The following is a 15,145-nucleotide window of genomic DNA, read 5'->3' as shown; positions in this document are numbered from 1 at the left end:
TCATACAACTGAAGGCCACACACTCCTTACCTGATACAGAATTCATTACGTACAGTGCCTTGCGAAAGTATTCGGCCCCCTTGAACTTTTTAACCTTTTGCCACATTTCAGGCTTCAAACATAAAGATAGAAATTTTTTATTTTTTGTGAAGAATCACCAACAAGTGGGACACAATTGTGAAGTGGAATGAAATCTATTGGATTTTTGAAACTTTTTTTTAACTAATAAAAAAATGAAAAGTGGGGCGTGCAAAATTATTAGGCCCCCTTGCGTTAATACTTTGTAGAGCCACCCTTTGCTGCGATTACAGCTGCAAGTCGCTTGGGGTATGTCTCTATCAGTTTTGCACATCGAGAGACTGAAATTCTTGCCCATTCTTCCTTGCAAAACAGCTCGAGCTCAGTGAGGTTGGATGGAGAGCGTTTGTGAACAGCAGTTTTCAGCTCTTTCCACAGATTCTCGATTGGATTCAGGTCTGGACTTTGACTTGGCCATTCTAACACCTGGATACGTTTATTTGTGAACCATTCCTTTGTAGATTTTGCTGTATGTTTGGGATCATTGTCTTGTTGAAAGATAAATCTCCGTCCCAGTTTCAGGTCTTTTGCAGACTCAAACAGGTTTTCATCCAGAATGGTCCTGTATTTGGCTGCATCCATCTTCCCCTCAATTTTAACCATCTTCCCTGTCCCTGCTGAAGAAAAGCAGGCCCAAACCATGATGCTGCCACCACCATGTTTGACAGTGGGGATGGTGTGTTGAGGGTGATGAGCTGTGTTGCTTTTACGCCAAACATATCATTTTGCATTGTGGGCAAAAAGTTTGATTTTGATTTCATCTGACCAGAGCACCTTCTTCCACATGTTTGGTGTGTCTCCCAGGTGGCTTGTGGCAAACTTTAGACGAGACTTTTTATGGATATCTTTGAAAAATGGCTTTCTTCTTGCCACTCTTCCATAAAGGCCAGATTTGTGCAGTGTACGACTGATTGTTGTCCTATGGACAGACTCTCCCACCTCAGCTGTAGTTCTCTGCAGTTCATCCAGAGTGATCATGGGCCTCTTGGCTGCATCTCTGATCAGTCTTCTCCTTGTCTGAGCTGAAAGTTTAGAGGGACGGCCAGGTCTTGGTAGATTTGCAGTGGTCTGATACTCCTTCCATTTCAAAATGATCGCTTGCACAGTGCTCCTTGGGATGTTTAAAGCTTGGGAAATCTTTTTGTATCCAAATCCGGCTTTAAACTTCTCCACAACAGTATTACGGACCTGCCTGGTGTGTTCCTTGGTCTTCATGATGCTCTCTGCGCTTTCAACAGAACCCTGAGACAATCCCAGAGCAAGTGCATTTATACAGAGACTTGATTACACACAGGTGGATTCTATTTATCACCATCAGTCATTTAGGACAACATTGGATCTTTCAGAGATCCTCGCTGAACTTCTGGAGTGAGTTTGCTGCACTGAAAGTAAAGGGGCCGAATAATTTTGCACGCACCACTTTTCAGTTTTTTATTTGCTAAAAAAGTTTAAAATATCCAATAGATTTCGTTCCACTTCACAATTGTGTCCCACTTGTTGGTGATTCTTCACAAAAAATAAAAATGTTATATCTTTATGTTTGAAGCCTGAAATGTGGCTAAAGGTTGAAAAGTTCAAGGGGCCCGAATACTTTCGCAAGGCACTGTATGCCAGGGTTTCTAGCATTCTAGCTACCACCAAAACACCCCACATCTATTTGCCAGAATGGTTGTGGGAAATGTGGCAACCGGCATCCAAACACAGGAAAGGCATAACAGAAATATACAACGACCTTCATAGCAAACTGTATTTTCAACTTTCAACACAATTCCTTAAATGGGAAACTGATCTAAACCTGACTGTCTCAATGGATACGTGTAATTAAAAGTATGTACACCCATACAAAGTTCTCCAACTTTAGAGAAGCAGCCCAGAAGGGGCAACAGAGATGGTAGAAAACTCTTTATACATTAGCGAAATTTAAAGGCAGCACCTCCAACCTTTGCTGGAGAGCGTGTGGACAGGTGGACAACCTGACACGTATGTTGTGGTTCTGCCCATCTCTACGTAGCTTCTGGGCAGCAATAGCGAGAATAATAGCAAAGATTACTGGCATTCTAAATCAGCGTAAAACGCCCGAATAGGCCCTACTGATTTTGGATATGGACATATATCCTCTTTCATATCGAACTGTAGTACTGCATGTCCTATATGCCGCCCGTCTAGCAATAGCACGTACATGGAAATCTAATATCGCCCCTTCCATAGGGGAAGTACTCCACTTGGTAAATGATTCCTATACATATGAAACATACATGGCAATTAAGGAAGGGACCTTGCAAGCATTCACAAAACGTTGGGAGGTGTGGGCCCAGGCCTATAAGAAGCACACCTCAGTCTAGGTAAAGGGAAAGTAGAGATTTAAGTACAGATGTTTTAAGGAATATCGGTAGATATGATTAGTGATAAATCCATTTTTTTTTTTTGACACAGCTGGAAATTTGTAGTTAATTGTAATTTGTTAATAACATGGTGCATTCTTTTTGGTACTGTAGAAGTTTGATAAAATCAGGAAAGGAGTCTGCATACTCCTGATTTTCTGAAATATTTGTAAAGTGTTTTTTTTTTTTTTTTTTTTTTTTTTTTTTGCAAAATTCAATAAAAAATATATAAAAAAGAAGAAATCCTTGAAACAATAATAAAAGCACTGTAAAACCTATAGAAGTTTTTCTGCTCTAAATACACCTTGATGAGCAATGAATAAACCACATTTTCAATTTTGTTTCCTCCTCCATGATTTATGGTCCCTTGTGCTGGACACATTGCACTGGAAGTCAATTAGAGAGCTTCGCTCCCTACTTAACTCACATTAATTAGGTTAATAATTCAACAATATTCCCTCTTGCGCCAAGAATTACCTGCAAGTGATAATTGTATTTGCTTCTGTCGTTGAATTATGCTGGGAATTTATCTGGAATCTTCTTTTGAGCATAAAGCCTTTTGTTTGAAACTTTCAATCTAAAATGCTAAGATGACGCATTAACAGACAGAAACTTCCAGTGATGCCTAGGAGAACTTTCAGCATCAAAAATGCAATGTCATTCCCAGGTATCCGCTATCATTTATACTGTAAAAAAGTTCACATAAGTTGATGTTTAATACGTATTTATATTTTTAAGTTCTATGCATTGCTCTTAAAAGATATTTTTAGAAAAGCTTATTTTCAGGCAAAAAAATAAATGCATATGAAATATACAAGTGGTTTCTGACCCATGCTTTCTGATCTGCCTTTATAGAATTGTGTAGTGCTTGTTTGGTTCTGTAGCATGGCAAAAAATGTGCATTTCACATTCTCTGTGGTAGGACCACACAGAGACTTCAGCCTTTCAGTACTTCTACAGATAACGTTTATCAGGCCTGAATTTGTGATAAGGCCATATTGGCCTTTAAATTAGATCATTTTCCAGGCTAGGCAGCCTATGCCATCTCTAATCTTTTTACTATTTTTTTTTTCTTATTAGATGTTACTAGTTTCCCCTAGGGGGCACATTACTGAAATTCAGCCTTGACTTTTATGTGCTTTAAGTTTTTTCAACTCCATGAAAGTACTGGGAATGCTAATGCATAAACACTAATTTTTCAAAATTGTGTTTCCAAATGCAGCAGTATATTAAAGTGCTTGTATAAAACGTATTGCTATAATAATAGTTTAATTTTACATATGAACTTACAAGAGATTTGTCTGCCTGGAAGACCTGTAATGTGCATATGTCACTTTTCAGTTCTTCACAAATATTGCTTTAATTATGTTTTTTTTTTTTTTTTTCCTTAAATAAGGCTTTAGTAGCATAGCTATAAACATGTTACAGATGTTATTACATGTGTGTTTTCTAAGAGAAACGCTCCTAAAAACAGAGGGGAAAGAAACCCTAAAAGAGAAAAAAAAAAAAACTAATGCAAAGATTGATGAGCTCTAATATATTACACTTTTGGTTTTGGGTTTAAGACCACTTTGAGGAAACATTATGCAACTGAGAATTGAAAATCAAATTATACATGTTTGGATTGCCACACTTGTAAAAAGCGGTTCATACTTTAAAGTGGAATTCCAGGCTCTACCTAACCTTAATGCTCTCACTCCTCCTAACACACATTCTGACTAACCTGTGTAAGGCAGGCCATATATGGTACAATTTTCTATCCCACAACCACAGGAAAAAAAACTGGGGGGGGGAGCACGCGCAGTGATCCATCCTGCCAGGAGAACACGATTATTGCTAGCGACTATAGCCCTTGGCAATAATCACATGCCGAAAATCTGACTTGCTCGAGTTGATCGATGGGTTGACTTGTCTGCCCATAGATGGTTTGAATCTCTGCTATTCCCTGCTGAACCGGCCGAGATTTAAGCCATCTATGGCCAGCTTTAAAAAGATCTGTATAATTGCCTATTTTCAGGCTCCTTTCAGTTAATCTCTCCTGTGTCAGTGAGCACAAGTGCAGGGGAAACAGTTATTTGACAATAGCTAATAAAGCCTAGAGAGTTGATGTCAGCCATAGATTTACTATGACCCATCTGTTGTCAACACTCCCTCCTCTCCCCTGAAGTCATGATGGCTGACATAGGAGAGCCAGTGTTGTGATGAGAAAGGAGCTTTACACTGCGCCTGTGCAATTAATAGTACATTCTGTCACACGCTTCCGAACGCTCACTATGCTCGTGGGGGTGGATTTATCAAATGGGCAGATCTTTGCGGGGCATGTTTACACAACTGAAGGGTGGGTTTTAGCAATGTTGATGGGTGGGTTTGGTGTTTAAATGCATGCCCTGTAGCCATCCTATGGTGAAGGGGTTAAGCTATAAGCATAATAAAAATGAAATAAGTAAAGTATTGAAATTGCTTGTGTTATGTATGTTACATTAAAACTTCAGTTGTATAATCAGCTATGCCCATTCTGTAGGCACACTGCTCCCTGCAGAGTTGTACGAGCATCGGGAGCGTGCGACAGGATGTAGTATTGCGCAGGCACTGTGTAGAGCTCATGAACAGCTGTTCATGTTTGGAGACTTTCAGTGTCTCCTTTGTCCTCCATACTGCGCAAGCACAGTATAGGGCAGACACTAGCCGATGGGGGACATTTCTCGACAGGACACCGGATCATGTGACAGGACAGTAGCGTCCTGAAAATTGGTAAAGCCAGGCCACATATGGATCGAAATTCCTTACTGAACAGTCTGTATTTCGGTAATTTTATGGGCAGGATCTACTAATCGACTTCTGTACAACCGCCCTGTTAGATTTTTGATGCTCAGTCAGCACCACTGACCAGTGTATTCTGACAGCAGGGAAGTCTCCCCACTGTCAGTATATAATAGCTCGGTGGGGAGGGGAATTGAGTTTGTCTTTTTTTTTTTTTTTTTTTTTCATTCAACCCGCTGGATGAAACAAAAAATTAAGTAAACAGGTAGGTCTTACTCATGTAGAATAGGTGTTATAAGGGGGAGGGTGATTTTTTTTTAAGGTTAGGTGGTGCCCTGGAATTTTATTTTAAAAGCTTATTGTTTTATCAGTGTCTGTTTCCTCTGCCTACACGTGGCCTCACCTCAGTGCCTGGCTCCTCCCTGCTGTTTGTCCTTTTATTCCCCCCCCCCCCCCTTGTTCTCTAATTCTGCCTTTCCTTCTCCCCAATTGACTTTACACTTAGAGGGGAGAGCCCACCCTCAGCTCTGATATCAAACCTGGCTGCTGTCTACTTGTTTCCCCCAGCAGCCACCAATAGGCTATGTGGATGAGTAGCACTGGGACCTAGTCGTCAGATTTTTTTTCAGTTGCTATGAATGTATAAAAATGAGCATGGTCAAAATGGGTCTTGACGGCATTAGCTTTGAATAGACATGTGTTGTCCAAACCCATATAATTATTTCCACTTTCTTTTAGGAGGAACAGAATAGAGGAAAGCCAAACTGGGAGCACCTGAATGAAGACTTGCACGTACTAATAACAGTGGAAGATGCCCAGAATAGAGCAGAACTTAAGTTAAGAAGAGCGGTGGAAGAAGTGAAAAAGTTACTGGTTCCAGCAGTAAGTACATTTATAAATGCATATCAACTAAATTAAGCACAAACAAGGGGAAACGAGAAAAGACATAAGAAAATGGGGAGATCCCCTTATAGTAGTATTTGGAAGATTCTGTTTACTTTAGACAATAGTAGAGAAGGTAGCAGTGGTTTACCTAAATCTGGTGAGGTCGTTGGATACCCATTGTTTGTTTTTGCATGACCCAATGAAGGCCTTGTGAAGAATATTGTATTCTATTTTCTCGAGCCATACCTTTCTGTGCCTTGTGCTTGGTGCTGGTCTTGAGCCATACACCATGAGGTCCAGGACCTTGTTATCCTCAGAGGTGTTGTGATACCGGTAAACATATTGCGTGGGATCGAAAGCCTACAGCCTCTACTGCCAGTGTTCTGTCAAAAACTGTACGGCCATCGGATAGTGTCCTCCGTGTACTGCGCAGCGCTTGCGCAGTACGGAGGACAAGGAGACTCCGAAAGTCTCCAATGGAGGACCAGCGCCTGCGCACTGAGTCCAGGTGCAAGCCCCACCATCAAAGTGGACATATGGTAGCACATAGTAACATGCTTCGCTCGGCAATTTTTTATTCTAACTCTGTCCACTTGGATGGGGGGGCTTGAACCTGGACTCACTGCGCAGGCGCCGCTCATCTTCGGAGACCTTCGGCATCTCCTTGTCCTCCGTACTGCACAAGTGCAGTACAGGGCGGATGCTATCCGACAGGGGACAGTATTTGACACATCACCGGGTCTGTGTTTTTTTTTTTTTTTTTTTTTTTTAAATCTATAAAAGTTGCTTGAGGACCAAACAATATTTAAATAAATGTTTAAGTGCCTTGAGCTCCCTTGAACACTTGATTAAAGAAAACATGCTCTATTCTGGAAGAATATGAGTTTATTTTGCAAACTGTAATTTGTTCAAAATTGCTTTACTTACAGTATATTTCTCCCAATACAATGATAGGGATTTTCATTTGCTTTAAATTTTCATGTTTAACATGTACATAGTGGCCCCGTGTTTGCAAAGCAACTACTTCTTATAGATAACCCACTAATGTGGTTGTCTGTCAATATACAGAATGTGCACCGTTCACTTATATTTTATATTTGATCAGAGCCATACTTATGTCCCACATAACCTGGTCCACATTTCTTCTGTTGATTTCACTACAAAATAAAAACCAAATGTAATCTTCTACTGAAATGCAAAGGTCATTTTGTATGTTTAGCAACTACACAGAAACTTTCAAGTCAGGTTTTATTGATTGTCAATTCAGTATCTGTCTATGTGAGCATGTACTCTCCTGCAGCCTTTTGCGAACCAAAGACCCTTTAAACAGCAGTGTGAAGGATAGTGTAGAAATTCCAATGGGCCTAAAGCAAACCGTTAAACTAATGCTACATTTTTAAAGCAGCATGTTCAGGCTCAGTGGATATATATCAGCTAACAGGAGCTTCAGGTGATATTTTTCCTACAGTGTGGTGTAAAATGTCTCATGGGCCCTAGGCCTATCAACCAATTCTGTGTAATGTTTATGTAAGCAGTTCTGTCTTCTAAAACTGTACACTTGGCACTATGATTTAAGTTGGGTTCCTAAGACTTTGTATGGTGTATTAAAAAAAATAAAGTTTGTTCATACCATTTGCTTGGACGAGACAAAAAGCCTTGCCATCCATTGTGTCCTTTCACACGGTTGGTGCAGGCTGACAAATTTAAACTGAGGGGCACTATGCATCACACTGCAGTGCATTGGCAAAAGAAATGTCGCTAGGGGAAAAAAAATAAACTAGCATCACGTAAAAATTCATTGCAGTGAATATGCTAATTTACCTGAGCACAGAATATAAGTGAATGTCAACACACATGCCGTCATGCGTATTGCGGTGTGAGCCCTATCCTTTTGGTGTTCTTTACGGCTTGGTTCACACTGTTGCAGCTCCAAAGTTGTGTGACTTGCTTGCGACTTTTGTGACTTAACATTGCAGTTAATAGCACTCAACTGAAAAGAAGACCATTTTGGAGTCTTGGCAAATAGTTTGTTCTTTACAGACAGAATGATTTATCCTTCCTGAAGTTCTGTTTGCTGTGGTGAAGGTATTTCCTAATATACCTTAAGGCTAATTTCACACTGAGGTTCTTTACAGGTGTTTTAGTGCTAAAACTAGCGCCTGTCACTCCAGTGTGCAAGCCCAAGGGGTGTTAAAAAAAAAAAAAAAAGTCCTGCAAGCAGCACCTTTTGGGTGCTTTAGGAGCGATGTATACATTGCTTCTAAAGTGCCCCTGCCCATTGAAATCGGTGGGCAGTGCTGCGGAATCGCCTGCAAAGCGATTCGGCGGCAGTGCTACACAAGCGCTATTAACCCCTGCTAGTGGCCGATGAAGGGGTTAATAGAGCCCGTGTAGCACGGTCTCCGAAAAGCACCGCTAAAACAGTAAAGTATTGCTAAAAATATATGTAAACCCAAGAACAAAAAATGTAATTTTTACTGTAAGGAAACAAAAGCTGTTGCAATTTCCCCCAGTACATATCCTTACACAATAACCTGCCTATACTAACCCGTTCAGTCTTAAAGTCCTCAACAGTTCAGATTGTGGGGAAATCCTTCCTTTGGCTCTTTAATCTGACGCATCAAAACGGATATGATTGATAGTTGGTAGTGTAACAGATGTCCCTAGTGGAAAGTTTTGCCACTATGCCTGTTCTGAGGCTGATTAAACTTTTATATCAAAATCTTGTAGTATTTGCTTGTAAAGCTTAACACAATTGGTACTCTAAATCAGTTGCTTTGGAAAAAAAATTCTATAAATGTATTTGTTTGCTGTAAATAGGCATTTTTGAGACCTCTAACTTTAAAACTGTAATAACAAGTAGGAGTAAAACATTATCCAACTCTATGGATAAAGTATTTAGACGTTTCAAATGACACACATTTTCATTGAGACATATATTCAATCTCACAGCTTCTAATACTATACTTTGTCCGTAAGCTGAAGACGGTGACATCTGCTAAATTGTTTTTTCTTTTCAGCTTTTCTTTTCCAGTGTGTGAGAAAGAAAGGCAATTTCTTTTTCTATCCCAGCAATATAGACATGACACTGTGGTGGTTCTCCGATAGCAGAAATGTGAAATTAGAGCTCACACTCCTACAGATTAATGCATCAACACAACGAGATTGAGCTGCTTCTTTGTGAGGCTGAAAGTCGTCTTTGAAGAGATTTAGGCTACAAAACTCAAGTATAATGGCATAACACTTTCAATGCCTCTTCAAAAATTTAGTCAACTATTTGCAGAGCTTGGCTCCATATTTTTTTTTTTTTTCTTTCTAATTTTAACAAATTTAATAATATACAAATAATGTTCTGGCTACATAGTAGGCACTCTCAAGTGTTTTCATTAATACACACGCCTTTCTCTGCCACAAAGTATATTTAAAAGCAAAACTGTTTTTGTGTGTCCCCATTGAGAGAGGTTTACCTTTTACCAATATCACAAAGTGAAAGAGAATCTCACATTTTGGGTTGTCACCAGAACAGAAATAGAGGAGACCTTGAATATTAGGGACTGTTGCTGATCAGTGGCTGCAGCCCCTGATCAGGGTTTTCTCAGAGGAGAGTCCTACTGTCTGCATTCAAACTGGCTGATTACCGGCAGCCAGCTTGTGTGCAGATAAAACTCCACATAAATGCTGACCGTGGAGGCACACTGGCTGCATCCAGGGTCAGTATTCCCATAGAAGCGCTGAGGAGCAAGCCACTGATTTCTACGGTGACATCTGCAGCTGTTCACACACACTTGGGTTTAATCTGTTTTGCCCAGTGCAGATTAGCCCAATTGTAGCTTTTCACCAAATTCTATTCACTCACTCTGTCGCTCATGCACTGTTTATTGCACCATTTCTTTTATTTATTGACCAATCAGTCATAGAATAACATTAGATCATATACTGTAGGTAATTTTCCTTTGATCATAGTTTGTTGTGGTTGGCTTTATCAGCAGTCACTAGGACTAAACCCAAATGTTCAGTAGGACATATTTCTAGAAAGCCAAAGCAAATCGGGAAAAAGTTGCAACAAAGGTAACCCTAAAGTGCAAGATACCAGTCTTTCCTGTAGTGATGTATTGATAGGTTGGGAAGTAAAAATTCTGAAGTGCTGAAAATGACCAGACTGCTTAGTTTTGTCTTTGCGATCTGCGTTATTGTTGCTCATCTTTAACCTATCCATTCCTCTTCTCATGTTGAAGGGTGATTAGCAGTTGAACGCCTTTCAGCTTTCTGTTTACTTTTAAGTTGAAGCATATGATTTTCTGTCTAGAAGAAACGCAGCTAGAGTAGAAGCTCAAACGTTTGGGCATATTGTGTGCCTGCCAGCAAAATACATACGTGGGAGGGAAAGCGTGAGTTTGCTCTGGCATTTTTTTCACTGTTAGACTGTTCTACATTTAGACTGTTCAGATCACTTTACCGGATTACATTAAATGTGAAGGGTGATCTCATACCATTATTAATGACATTTCAAATTAACAGTTGAGATACCTTTAACTGTCTTTATTATGTGCAAATGTGTTCTGATCTAAGTTTTCTTATGTATTTTAATTGTTGCTATGCTTTTCATTTTTATTTATCTCAGTTTATATAAAACTGCCTCTGTACTATAGGCATTTCTACCTTTCATCTTGTTATATGGCGTGACTAAAGCATACATTCAGTGTTTTCATCAACCTGCTTGAGCATCCACACCTGTGTAAGGGCTAGTTCACTCTAGCGTCAGCCCTCTGAAGAGTGATGATGAATTGTGCTTCAGAGGGTATTTCACAGGCAAGTAATGAGGTGTTATCTTGCCTCTTTTTGCCAAAAGCCCACAACACAGCATGGCGGAGCCCCATTAACATGAATAAGTCACGTTTGGCAGAAGGTTCTGTCTGCTTTGGGTGTTGGGATGTTGCAGAACATTATGACCACAGCATGTGTAAACCACTGTCTGTTGTCTTTCAGGCTTAAGGGGGTAGGGGGCTAAAAATGCGGCTCAACCACGTAAAGCTGTGTTTTCTGCACACCGCTGCACATGCAGGGTTTTAAACCTTTTTTTCTATGTAACTGTTCACATCAAATGCCTGCAGTGGTGTGCAGAAAAACTGAGTCCGTGAGAACAGGCTCTAAGCGATTTCTGCCAAATGTATATCATTGTTCACTGTTGAGCGATTTTAATGGCGCAGGCACTGAGATTAGCAACCTATTCTTCCTGGTAAGTTGGTGACTTTTTCTAGGACAGGAGTTTTTCAGACTTCCTGGCTGCCTGTTTTATAAAAGGCCATTGTCAGTGATTAGATAGTGAAGCCTAGATCAGAATTATGGTTGTGCACCTTTTAAAAACAAAGTTGGAAATGGCAGCGTCCCTATTTCCTACCGTTCATTTTACCTTTTTAGCAGAGTTCTCAATTGTGTTTCAATGGATTCCTAATAAGGGTATGAATTAATTACCCTACAACCCCCACAGCACACACAAAATTTCTAAATGTGTTCTTGGTAGACATATTAGTAAGCATGGAGCTGCGGCACTGCAGCTTTAAATGTTGGAAAAAAAACTTTGGGACTGTTGCGTTTCCTTGTTCTTCCTTTTGGTGTCCTCCCCAACTGAGAGTGATCTGAAAGCAGGTTTTATTAGTGGACATTGAAGAAAAAAAGGTAAACAAAGTCATTCATATTAAGACGAGCAAAATAGGAAGTGGGTGTGGCTTGTCTGGTTATAAATATAACAGGATATGCCTGCATTCGTTTGTAAAGGAAATGAGCTGTCTACTATATTTTGGTAAATGTATGTGCTGTGTATTAGTAACTAGGCATATTGTTCTTTCTGTTAACATGGTTTTAGTTTATAACAAATTTCCTATACAGATACATTGAAGCTAATTTACTAAATGATTTTTGAAGGTTCACACAATAAAACGTGAATATTTACTTCAATTATCCAGTCAAGAGAAAACAAAAACCCTCTTTACTTTATTCTGTACATGATTGGATAATTATAGTAAATATTACTACAGTTGCGTAAACAAATGTGAGATTCTTTAGTAAATCGGCTTCAGTATTTCTTACTATTGCTGGCTATAACTTTTTCTTTAATCCTCGTAGCATGGCATGGTCTAAATTACATTTTAAAAATGTTTAGTTTACATCAATATACGGTGTGTATAATAGTTTTCAATGATGAAACTCAATATAATCTGCATAACTAATTGTAATCTTAAAAGAGAAGTATAGCCAAAGCTTGTTTGACTATACTTCTATGGATCACAGGAGTGCAATTTGTTTTGCACTCCTGTGACCCGGTTTCAGCAGAGAGCGGGCACAAGTCTACTCTCTGACGTCACCAATGTCAGTCCAGGAACCACGTCATCCCGACATTGGCAGTCTGGATCTGATACCCATCACAGCCTTTTAGCGAGCCGCAAGCCTGAGACGGCCGCTCCGCCCCCTCCACAGCTCAGCCCTGCAGAGAGTTTTGACAGTCTGCAGCTCTCTGCTCTCTGCAGCTCTCTGCTCGCAGAGCTCTGAAAAATGTTCGATCGCTCAGTTCTTAGTGCAGAGGTGTCAGGGAACAGCATCAGACCGATGCTGCATCCACCTAGGTAAATATTAATCAGGAAAAAAAATATTCCTTCTCTTTTAAATATAACACACCATTCCAAATTAACCATGCAGGTAACATACGCTTTGCTAGGTATATCACAGGATACCACGCGTACGGTTTTGTGTCTATATTGATGATTTCCATATAGTGTTGTTTTTTTTTTTTGTGTGTTTATAATGGAAGCATATTAAAGCGGAGGTCCACCCTAAAGTGGAGCTTCCGCTCATTGGAACCCTCCCCCCCCTCCGGCGCCACGATTGGCACCTTTTAGGGGGGAGGGGGGTGCAGGTACCTGTACAGTACAGGTATCTGCACCCACTTCCGGCATAGATTCTGCAGAAGCTACGCCCCTTTCCGCAGAATCTATGCCCCTTTCCGAAGGTCCCCCACTGCCTGCTGGGCAACACACGGATCCTAGAGATAGTGGGGACCATCCTTATTGCGACTCGCGCATGCGCAGTAGGGAACCAGGAAATTAAGCCGTAAGGCTCCACTTCCTGATTCCCATACTCAAGATGGCGGCGGCAGCACCCGAGAGACAATCGAGAGATCGGCTTCGGGTGCCGACATCGCGGGCGCGCTGGGCGAGTAAGGGTCATTATTTTAAAAGTCAGCAGCTGCAGTATTTGTAGCTGCTGGCTTTTAAAAAAGAAAAAAACGGCGGACTCCAAAATTTAAGCACTTTTGTCTCCCTAAGTTTATTTGGGAATAATTTGGTTTGGGAATAATGGAATATGCACTGTTTTTTATTTGGAGACTTGGAGAGTGCATTCTTTGACATTAAGTGATAGTGTCCAGGAGTCTGAACCTGGCCATAGAATGACATTTATCCAGTTCAGTACGGACCAGCTGAATTTCAATCACTGTTTGTCCATGTCAGTTTGTGATCAGTTTAGGGGTTCTTTGGGGCAGAAGCTAGATACATAAAGATCCCGTTTGTTATGCCCACAGTTGGCTTAGCACAAGAGATGGGAATTTTGTACTAGTGCAGTTACAAGACATGGAAAATGGACACCTGGCTTCCAGTTTTGTTACATAGACATTATTCTAAGATTGCAGAAGGCAATCATCACCCTAACACAGCATGAATCGAGCAAAGGTGCATCAGACGCACAGCAGGTAAAAAACATGACTTGCAGAATACCCTTATGTTGACCTTGGCTCGTCATTTGTTTTCATGCTGTACACCTTTCCCTGAGTTGTGCAAGTGATGAAGCGCCAGAAAAATGGGAAATGATTTCTGACTGCTAGAGACTATTTTTGTTTGGCATCTGTCACCTTATTCACTCATTAATCGAAAGTGTTGATTATGGCCCATATTTATTCCTATTTTTTTACCATACAAATGGTTTCCTTTTTGTTGCTGCGTATTTGTACACATTCAATAAAACCTTTTGTTGTATGCTTAGCTATACAGTATACACTTAGACAAGCAGTTGCTCTATGCAAATGGACAAGAGGTATCAAGGTTACAGGGACACGGGAGGCCGATTTGCTATGCGAGGTATGGCTATCCATTGCATGTCCTTGGAAATCAACCAGTGTGATGACAGACTGTTGCTTACAACTCCAAATTCCATAATCCAGAGACGTGCAACAACCCTGGAACATGCACACTCCAATTTAACACCACACCCTCAGTGCTAAGGGAAGGTAAAACCAACTGCAATAAAATTATTTAAGCTTGCAATGATGCAGGTTGCCACTGATGGCACTCACCCAAAATCCATGGTTGTCACACAGGCTGGACTGCCATTGCTAATCTGCGTTACATGGTGGGTTGATGGGACTAGTGGTTTACACAAAGAGAATATGGTCCTTTGTGCTTTCTTTTAAGCTCACAGGAAGTGACAAGAAAACTCTGTTTCTGGCAAGATTAATGGCATTTTCTCGACTTGCTGAAATGCTCTTTTCATAAACAAAATGAAAGCTAATTCAGCCACTGTATCCTCGAACTAATGAGCTGCAATATATTTTTTGTTTTTGCGATTAGATACATTTGAAGCCAACGTTCACATCGGGCTGATTTGGCATGCAATTTGACTTGTCACATTGGCGGCTATTGCCAGCAATGGCACCGCCTGAATCTGTGCGACGCTGACTTTGCGGCACCAATTCCCAAAATTCGTTCCTGCACTCATTTTGGTGACTGGGGGGGGGGGGGGATTTCAATAGACACCTGTGCAGCAACCTGCACAAATATCCCTGAAATCGCTCCCGAAGTCAGACTGACTGAACTGACATGCAGGTATGAAATCGCTTGAGTTCAGCTGAACTTGCACAATTTCTAACTTAGTCAGTGTGAACCTGGGCTAAGGCAACAATCACTTGTAGTGATTCACAGTTTTATAGTATTTACTTTCCAAAGAGGCTGTTCCCATATCATTAAATGTAACCACTTTAGGACCTCCCGCTCTCA

General features: G+C 40.6%; 1 protein-coding gene across 14 annotated transcripts in view; it reads left to right on the top strand.

Annotated features, from left to right (window-relative positions):
* The window catches only part of QKI (QKI, KH domain containing RNA binding), a 249,497-nt gene that overhangs the window by 151,895 nt on the left and 82,457 nt on the right, over positions 1 to 15,145 (top strand). For all 14 annotated transcript variants that reach the window (XR_013276691.1, XM_077486646.1, XM_077486645.1 and 11 more), the window contains one exon: positions 5,958 to 6,101. Coding sequence is in view for 13 of the 14 variants with exons in the window: in XM_077486646.1 (XP_077342772.1) it covers positions 5,958 to 6,101 (144 nt within the window). In the remaining variant the exon portion in view is untranslated. The remainder of the gene's footprint in view (positions 1 to 5,957; positions 6,102 to 15,145) is intronic.

Source organism: Lithobates pipiens, unplaced genomic scaffold (genome assembly GCF_037356315.1).
Source record: "Lithobates pipiens isolate NorthernLeopardFrog02 unplaced genomic scaffold, aLitPip1_a1.2 Scaffold_18, whole genome shotgun sequence".
Taxonomy (NCBI): Eukaryota; Metazoa; Chordata; class Amphibia; order Anura; family Ranidae; genus Lithobates; species Lithobates pipiens.
Note: the sequence above shows the minus strand (reverse complement) of the source record. Positions and strands in the feature narration are given on the sequence as shown.